This window comes from Taeniopygia guttata, chromosome Z (genome assembly GCF_048771995.1).
Source record: "Taeniopygia guttata chromosome Z, bTaeGut7.mat, whole genome shotgun sequence".
NCBI classification, from domain to species: domain Eukaryota; kingdom Metazoa; phylum Chordata; class Aves; order Passeriformes; family Estrildidae; genus Taeniopygia; species Taeniopygia guttata.
This window is the reverse complement of record NC_133063.1, coordinates 5,598,731-5,608,359: the sequence shown is the minus strand read 5'-3', so window position 1 is coordinate 5,608,359 and position 9,629 is coordinate 5,598,731. Positions and strand designations below refer to the sequence as shown.

The 9,629-nt window shown below is 52.4% G+C and overlaps 1 protein-coding gene across 1 annotated transcript; it reads right to left on the bottom strand.

Annotated features, from left to right (window-relative positions):
* Positions 1-606: 606 nt before the first annotated feature.
* LOC140681802 (serine/threonine-protein kinase PAK 3-like) lies at positions 607-9,239 on the bottom strand. Its single transcript, XM_072922293.1, has 10 exons — positions 9,164-9,239; positions 8,204-8,241; positions 5,597-5,688; positions 5,422-5,470; positions 4,831-4,943; positions 3,196-3,313; positions 2,447-2,546; positions 1,823-2,019; positions 1,084-1,221; positions 607-696 (listed from the first exon to the last, which is right to left on the bottom strand). The coding sequence occupies exons 1-10, from the start codon at positions 9,237-9,239 to the stop codon at positions 607-609; spliced, it is 1,011 nt and encodes a 336-aa protein (XP_072778394.1).
* Positions 9,240-9,629: the final 390 nt, after the last annotated feature.

The following is a 9,629-nucleotide window of genomic DNA, read 5'->3' as shown; positions in this document are numbered from 1 at the left end:
GCCCCAAGAAGTCCTCCAGCAGGCCCACAGGCCTCCACAGTGGCTCACTCAGATTCAAACTGCACAAGTCTTCACTCCCACATGTTGGCCTTAGTTCCCATGGCAGAACTTGCCTTCCCACTGGACACTCACCTGTGCCCGAGCCTGTGGAGAAGCCCGGCTCCCTCCCCGTCTGCCCACAGCAGCACAGACACTCCCAAGCTTTCCCAAGAGCTGCAACACAACCACAGCCACAGCAGCATGCCCTGCACTGCCACCACTGCTCTGCTCCATTTTGCCCCACTCTGCTCCTCTAGTCACTGCTGCCAGCCTGTCTCTCCGACTGAGGCTGTGGCCTGGAGGCACCAGGGTCAGAAGCCCTTTGCCCACTTCCAGACCATGCCACAAACCCCATATATGGCTTTTCCCACATTTAAGAAACACTTGACCATTCAGAAGCAAATTTAGAGCTAATTCACAGTGTGAGAACAAAGGGAGGCTTCCCTCAAAGTAAAGGTTTTATGTATTATCGTATTTATTTACACTATCAATCTAAACAAACTAGAAACTATGAGCTATCAACTAGAAACTAGAAACTACAAAAAACACCAATGGCCTCTTGCAGGGCTAGAATCTCCTGTCGGCCATAAACTGCTGCGTTGCCATGATCAGAGGCGTCAGGCTGGAGGTCGGCTTGGCTGAGGTTACAAAAGGATGCTGCCCAAAGAGAAAAAGAAGACATTAATTTCTACTGACCTCACAGGCTGAAACTGGCTTTCTCTGGCAAGCAGAAAGATACACAAAGGAGGGCATTCTGTGCACCTCTGCCTCCACATCCAGGACCATGCTACATGAGCCAAACATGGCTCCCAATCCCACAAATCCATTAACCCAGATGGCTTCAGATGAAAGAGATTTGGTCTAGGCGACCTGGAAAGGCTCCTTCCAACCCATACCAGGCCAGGATTCTCCTCTGTTTTCCTTTGAAAAGCCCCCAGACTGGAGTTCTCAGGAGCAGGGCCCATCTGCCGCCTTGGACTTGAGCAGACGAGGAGCTCCTGGCAGCGGGCGGCCAGCGCACCCGGCAGCCGCTTTGCCTTTTACCTGCAGAAGTTCCTGGGCAGACCAGCGCCTGTCCTCGTCCGTCTCCAGGCAGCAGCGCAGAAAGTCTCGCAGCCAAGCCGACTGTTGCCTGGGCTTCTGCAGCTTCGGGGTGCCCCTGGTGATTATCAGCTGCTGAACCTGGAGAAGAAGGAAATGCCACGCTCCACCTGTCTCCTTCACACGCCAAACTGCTCACACAGACCCCACTGGACAAGCTCCACTCCCCAGTGGCTCTTTACTCCCTGCCAGAGGGAGGGAGATACCTTTCCTACCCCTACTAAAAGAACCCAAAGCCAGAGGCAGCCGGAGCCAGTCCAACATGCAAAGGCTCTTGCCTTGATCCCTGATTTCATTGGCTGATGGAATTAGGAGCAACTCCATCAGCGGCAGCACAGTTTGCTTCTCTCAGCACTGACACCAGCTCTACAGGTGAGGTGGAAGACAGACTTTAATCTAACTTTACTATTTCCAAGGATTCCTCCCATAAAATGCAGCTCACTGCTCCTTTAGGTAAAGCTGCTCACTGCTCTCTTAGGCAAAGCTTCCATCAAGGAAAAGGCAGTGTGACTTTCTTGTGCTATTCATGATGAAATGCCAAGGGGATCATCTGGGCAAGAAGCATAAGAGACTATGCAGCCTGGCACCTATCATTGTCAGGTGTTAGCAAGCTTCCCAGGCAGCAGAATGGGAGTAGATTTAGTCAGAGTGACAGGAGCATCTGAGGGTAGTTGCAGCGTACCGTGCGGGAGGTGTTCATCAGGTAAGGAGGTGCTCCTTCCACCATCTCGATCCCCACAATGCCAAAGGACCAGATGTCCACTTTGGGGCCGTAGGGCTTCCTTGTGAAAATTTCTGGCGCCATCCAGTGAGTAGTGCCAACAGCTGAACTCCGTTTGCTCTGCTCAGAGGTGAGCTGAGCAGCAAGGCCAAAATCAGCTGAGGAGAAAAAACACTCAGATGAAACCAGCGTGAAAAAGGAAAGCAAAGAAAAGAATTCCACACTGAATCAATGTCTAAGAAGGCAGTGTGGAATCCAGCTGTACCAGGGGCATGCTGCTATTCCTCGAGCCTGCAGCTGAGGAAATACGCAATTGGCCACTTTGCAAAAGCCCCCGACTTCAGGCAGTGGCTTTTAGTCCCCTGAAGCTATTAGATTGCTGCTGCCTTGCTGGGGAAGGGACACACACAAGCCAAAGGCACTGCTGACCCCTTCTGCCCAGCTACAGCTCCCTGCACCTTGTGGCTGTGCTCTGCGCTCGCAGCAGGGCAGCCTGCACTGCCACAGGCACCAGGGAACCGGCAGCACCCAAAGGCAGCCCCACACCGCAGCCCGCCACAGCTGAGCCTGGCCAGCAACACCCACCCAACTTGACAGAGCCGTCCAAGCCCAGGAGAATGTTGTGGCTTTTTACGTCTCGGTGGATCACTTGCTTGGAGTGAAGGAAATCCAGGCCTTGCAGGCACTGAGAGAGGAAAAAGAAACACGAGCCTGAGTGGATTTCCTCCCACAAGCAGGGCAGTGGCACACCTGCAAGACTGACTTCCTGGGGGATGCGGAGCCACGGCAGGCCAGGCTGCTGGCAAAGGCAGCAGAGCTGGCTGCTCCAACATGAGGACAGCAGAGCTTTTCTAAGGGCGTGGCTGTTTGCTTTTGAAAGGGAAAGGGCAATTGTTGCTCTGGCCAGTGCCCTGCAAACACAGACTCAAGGTGCACTGCTGCAGCGCCTGTACTCTCTGCAGCCAGACAACAGTGTCTGCTTTTGCAAGCACCGCTTGGGGTGCAAGGCTCTCCTTTGAGGCTGAGCTCTGTGAGAGTCCTGTGAGTATCTCTTTGTCTTTGCCACTTGCTCAACATGGTGCCACCAGCCACTTTGCTCTTGTGGGGAAGGAATGCAGCACACACAGGCTCCCGGCAAGGCTTTAGAGAGGCAAACACAAACACACTAGAAGAAGGGCAGGCACATTGGCAGGCACTTCATCTGCTCTTGCTACTGCCAGGTGTAAGAGAAATGCAGAAAGGAAGCTCGGAAGGGGAAATCTCTCCTCTCCTTATCACCCTTTTGGAAGGGCCGTCCCGACCAAGCCATGGGAAGCACAAGCGCCATCCCTTACCTCCCGAGAGACAGCTGCTATCTCTCCTTCTGCCATATGAGTCTCCCTAATGACATCGTGTAAAGAACCTCCGTCCATGTATTCCATCACCAGCCAGAGTTCCTCATCCACCAGGTAGCTGAAAGGAGGAAACAACAGCCTGGAGATGAAGGTGTGTACTTACATGACCTGATGGATTCTTGCTCCTGTGTCTCTCTCAGAGGAAGACAGGAGGAATAGTCATTCACAATGCTCTACAGGGCTTGAACTCTGTGCAGTCTAAAGGCTGCTTGGTATCCACACCAATGACACAGGCCAAGGGAAATACAATCTACAGCGCTTTGTCAGCACTGGAGACCCGTGGGAAAAAATCAAATGCCAAAACAAATGAAACCATGTGGAGAGAGGACATGAACTTTGAGGCTGTTGGCTCAGTGAGACAGGGCCAAGCCTGGTGTCGTGGTTTGACACGGAAAAAGAATTTTTCCGGAAGGAAGAGGTCAATTTGGACATTGACTAATTGAAGGTAGACACGCCTCTGAGTACACAGAGGGGTTAAAAGCAGAATTCCCAGGAAAAGTTGCTCTCTTTGGTTCCGGTCAGCGGTCAGTGCAGGACTCTCCCCTGCCCGGCGACAAGCTGGGTGGGGGACGGGAGAAGCCATGTGGCCTTCGGAGCCACAGACTGAACAGATCTTCTCCTCCAAGAGAGACTGTATTTTAGGAGGATGCCAGTGAGCCAAAGAGACCTGCTTCAGCTGGGAAAAGACAGAACTGGAGCGAACAGAGAAAAGTTAAGAAGTTTGTGGTGGTGCCCCCTGTCTTCGCAGAGGAAGAAGAAAAGAAGATCTCTGTTCTTGGACCCTCGGCCCCAGGGGAAAATGGGGGGGACTGTTGTCCCAAAAATGGAAAACTGAACTGTTGTTTTTTTCCCCTCTTGGCAGGGCATCCTTGAAAGGAAAAATCCTAAAAGCAGTCTGTCCATCCATGCATTGGTGGTGAGAGCACAGTGCATGGAAAGGAGAGGGTCACCACTGGCAAACTTTTTTCTCCGGGCAGTTCCATGTGGTGACATGGAAGCACAGGATGTGGCAGCTGTGTTTCTTGGGGGGTCTGTGGCACAGGAGAGAGACTCCTCTCTCCCTGCAGATGGACTGGGAATTGATTATCTGGAGGGTGGAAACCTGATTGGGGTCCAGATTGTGTCTCACTGTGGTCTGTTGGAGTTGGGTGGTGGGAGGAAGAATGCTTTGGAAGGTTTTCATTTTGAATTGTGTGTGTTTGTTTTTTTTCCCCTCTTTTATAGTGGCATAGTGGTAGTAGTTTAATAAAGTTTTTTTTCTTGTTATTAGGCTTGGGCCTGCTTTGCTCTGTTCTCGATTTCACGGCATTCAGTTGAGAGATTACATTTTCATAGGAGGCACTGGCATTGTGCCAGTGTCAAACAATGACAGCTGGTCTTTGAAAGCACACTTTTAACTAGGTATGCCAGCAAAGATGAATGCAGCCCCATTGCAATCTCCTCCCAGGACGCTGTAGATCAGCCCAGAAGCAGGAATTAACAGCTCCATCCTCTGCCAGCCACCAAAGGAGTGGTTGAACTTCTGCCTTGCAGGATGTGAATGACCTTTCATGGCAGAACAGCAGAACCACTCACCTGTCTACAAAGGTCACAAGATTGGCATTCTTATTGCCACGCATGATCTGGATTTCATTCAGGCACACCTCGCTGTTGCTCTCTTCCAGGAGACTAATTTTCTTTATGGCCACCTTAAACAGCATGGAAAACATGAACCAAAGTCAGTGGCAAAGAACCACCAGGGGAACACGGAGACAGTGATGATGGGGTGACAGAGCTGGGCTGGGCCAAGCTGCCTTGCGGCTGGACATCAGACCGCTTGCTTGGGCACCTCCCAGGACAAAGAGCCAGATAGCCTTTGCCTTGGAAACCTGGCAGAAACATGGTCTATGCTGTCCATCTCAAAGCTCTAACAATACTCACCATTCCCACAGACTTCCCCCATGGCTTTACTTTATCATCCCCATTTTCATTCACACAGCTCTTGCAAGCAGAAAGTCAATTTCTGCCAGAAAAAAGGAGCAAAACTGCTGGACAACCTCTAGGGGACTTTATCATTCCACTGGCATTCTCCATTTCACAGCAACAAAGCAAACTCTTCCAGACATGACAGATCAAATGCTGTCCTAAAACAGTTCTGCAGAAGATGTGGTGCTGCTTGACGCTTACCTCTTCTCCTGTGGCAGTCTCCACTGCCATGCACACCGTGCCAAAACCCCTAGAAACAAAACGGCCACAGAGAAAGAAGAAGTCCTTTAGTCCCTGCAGGTGCAGGAATCCACAGTACAAGAGGAAAAAAGTCCAGGGACAAACAGTAAATGGAAGGAACTGTGGCTGCACTCACCCTCTGCCAATTGTTTCCAGTTCTGTGTATTTAGCCTCAGGATCTCCCTCGCTCACCAGCATCTCTGTAAAAGTCACAAGGAAAGATGCTCCCTTCAAAAGAGATCCCACCCTGCAGCAGATCAGAAAGGCAGCCCCACTCTCTGGGACACTGCGCCCTTTCAACTCACTCCCTCAGGAAACAACAACACCACCACACCGCCACCTCCTGAAAAACAACAGCAGCAGGACAAGCAGCCCTGCAGCACAGATGGCCTGTCCAAAACTAGAAGTCTAAACTAAAATCTAAGCACATCAAGAAACAGTCAGAGGAGACAGGGATCAGAAAAGTGTAAGCAAGAGAAGTGATTGTTGCCTACAGACATTAAGGGCAGCAGGACAAACACAACCTTTCTGTTCGGGCAATGAACACTCTGGGACATTCAACAAAAGATTTAATCCTTGCAAACATGCAAGGCATCTTGGGTTCTGCAATCCATTTTTATCAACAGCTGCCCTTTCCAGAACAGGAAGAATATTGCAAAGTGCCTCCAGCAGAGCTAAGATCTCCAGCTTGAAGCAGGACTTTGCCTAAACAATGCCCTTCTGCCGCTCAAGAGCAGCAGCTGATGTTCTACCCTACTGTGATGGGCCTTAGGAATGAGGTCCCTCAGCTTTTAGGACAGGCTGAGCTCTGAAGATGACCTTGGCCGTGCCCCACAGGAGCTGGGCCCCACAGGAGCTCCTGGAGGCCTCCTCATTTGCTCGGTCACAGCCTCCTGCTCAGCCAGAAACAATCTCTGCTCTGCCTTTTGCCTAGAGGGAAGCTCAGGCAAGGCCAAACCAGGCCCAGCTGCCCTCCGAGGCAGGAGCAGCAGCCCAGCGATCCCTCCCCACCTCAGAGCACAGCAACAGCTCCTGTGGGGAGGCCTCAGGAGCTGGCACTCAGCTGAGGAGGAACAGGAGCTGGGACAGCTCTTGCTCACACACGCACACACACACCAGGCACTGCTGCGGCACACAAGGGTCACAAAGGACGTACTCAGCATGGCCAGGCACTTGTCCTCTGTCCTCTCTCCCAGCAGCTCCACGCTGCCAGAGGAACTAGTCGTGCTCCAGGTGCACGAGCTGCTCCTGCTTGAGTTTCCAGCTTGGGCACTGGAGGCTTCTTCAGCTGCAGCTCGTGCAGGTGCCACGACAGAGGAGCTGGAGCTCTGGGACAAGAAATTAATTTGGGTCACAAATGTGCCTGGCAGAGATGCCCCTCCGATCTCATTTCAAATGCAAGCCCTGAGGAAGATGCTGCTGGCCACATCCAGGGCTCTTCACCTCTCAGCTTTTGCAGCCCTCTTCTCCAACTCGAGGCCCCGAACCCAAACCCTGCTTTTACATGAGGGACAAAATGTCACCAAAGACACTGCTAACCCAAACAGGCACTTACTGATGCTGGCTGCTCAGGCCGTGGGCTGACAGCAGGGGCAGGTTCATTGGCACCTTCCTCCTCTTCAGCCTCTTCCTCGGGTGCAGAGGCAGCCGGAGCAGCTGCTGGCTCTGCCCTTGTGCTCTGTGCACAGACAGCAGCAGGAGGGTCAGGAAAGAACCTGTCATTCAGAGCCTTACGTCTCTTCAGCTACAGGCCCCACTTCATCTCAGCTGTTCCTTTAGCTGCTGACTTTGGCTGTTCTTTGGGGAGGGCCAGGTCCCTTCTGGAGACAGTGTCTCCTCATATCCTGCAAGGCTGTGAACTGCACTTTTTCACTCTCTTCACTGGGGACAAGGAGCCTGCACAGCCCCTGGGCACAAAGGGCCTCACTTGTACCCCAGGAGCATCCAAAGACATCCTATTGCTACCTCTTGTCTCTTGCTGAGACAAATTCCCAGCCCCTGTCTGAACAGTAGGAAAGTGATGCCTAAATGTCCAAGTTTCACAGCCCTTCTCCCGGCCTCACGGGCTGGGTGAAGTGCTCTGGGAGAGCTGGAAAGATTCCAGTCCTCAGCATCTTCAGCCAGGCAGGGCAGGTGCTGTCTGCTCGGAAACTTGCAGCTCTGCTTTGCTCCAGCCACAGGACTAGCCAGAGCTGCCACTTACTGATGCTGGATGCTCAGGCCCTGCAGTGGCAGCAGGTGCACTTTGGTGGGAATCTTCCTCCCATTTGGCCTCTTCTTCAGGAAGACATGCATCCAGAGGAGGATCAGAGGTCTGTTTTGGGCTCTGCAGATAGACAGCAGTGTCAGGGACAGGTAACCTCTCCATTCAGCTCTGGAGCCAGATGCACTAAGGAGAAATCATCTGCAGAGAAATGGCATTCTAATTGTTCAAACTCAAGTCAAATGGGCCAGTTAGATGGGACTGCACTCTCTTGTACAGGAGAACTTCCATCATGGCTTCAAGCACCAAGCAACCCCACTTTCAGCTGCTGAAAAGCTCTGAAAAGGAACTGGAGAAACAGCCTGGGATCCAACTCCTCCTGCAGATTCTGCTGCTGGTGCTGCTGCTGCTGCTGCAAAGAGCCTGGACTGTTCTTTCATTCATCCAACCAGGCTGACACTGGACTGCACCAGGCCCAGCTCACAGCTTGCTTTACAATTGTCAAATGCTACCAACGTCAAAGGTTCCTTTCCCACTCACCCAAGGAGCGGATTCTCTCCAGGCACGGGTGATGTGACCTGCAAGACAAAAGGGAAAAAGAAGCAGATGCTGTAAGGAAACTGCCTGTGCTGGGCAAGCCCACCAAATAGTCAGCAACCAAAGACAGAGCATTCTGCTTTCACTCCATCACTCCAGCAACAACCCTTGTGTCACACAGCAAGGCAACAGCACAAACTACTGCCTCGTGTCTACATTTTGTCCCCTTTGGCCTCTCAACCCATAGAAACTCGAGACTGAGAAAGTCCCAGTGGTTCTGCAACAGGCATTCCAGCTTCTGCCCCACCCCACCCAGCAGGAGCTACAGCTCCTCTCTTCCCTGGACTTCAGTTTTCTGAAGGGATTGCATGCAGCAATTGCCATGAGCTTACTGAAAACCCTTCCCCAAAAAAGCTTCACCCAAGTCCCCTTTAGCCATGGTGGCAGTTCTGTGGTGACAGAGCGCAGGAACAGCTCCTGAGTTCAGGAGCATACAAGAACTGCTCTGAAATGTCCATCTCAGAGGCCTTTTCCAAGCTGATCCTGTGATTTCACCCCAGAAGGAATGGCTCTTTTAGCACTCAGGAAGTGTCAAGTTCCACTGGCACATGCTGGGATGAGGGAATGCAGACAAGAAGACTTGAACTGAGGGACTTTCCCTCAGTGCTGGAGAGCAGTGCACAGCTTTTCCAAGGACTCCTGCCAAGCTCTCCCAGTCCTCCTATCTTGGAAGTTTTCTGGCCTGAGCCAGCAAACAGAGGAGATTCCAGACCCCATGGGCACAGGCTATGCCACGGGAGGAGCGGAGCCCCTGCAGGCTACATTACAAATGCTGCCCAGGCCCCTCTGGCTAGAGACACCCCCTTCTTAGCTGCAGCTGCTGACAGCAGCTTTACCCAACTCAAAGCCTCTTGGTGGCATTTTGGTGTCCATATGCCACACTGCACAAAACCGTCCACTTACGTGCCAGCTGGGTGAAAAAGTATCCAGAATAGGCCACGGAGAAAGCCGTGCAAACTGCAGCACACACTCTCTCCATGGTCTGAGCAGCGCTGCCCAAGTCTGCACCAGACAACGCCTGCGGGGAAAAACCAAAAATCCTGCGAGTCCTGCTGGCAGAGACCTCGGCGATCAGCAGGTTCCGCCTGCAGTCAGCGTGCCACAGAGCTGCTCTGCTCACTGAGCCCTGCCGGGCCTGGGCACAGCAACTTTGCCTTGGCAACGCTGGGATGCGGCCCCTGACATCACAATAGCAGCCACCCTGGGCTGGTTTGTGAACTCACAGAGTGCAGAGAACCAGATCTTCCCTACAGCTCAGGCCAAAAAAAGCCTGCAAAGCTCTCCTCTGCTACAAAGCAAGACAAAAAGCCCTCCTAGTCCATAAGCTACTGCTCAAGGCATCTAAGAGTAACTCCAAGAACACACTAAT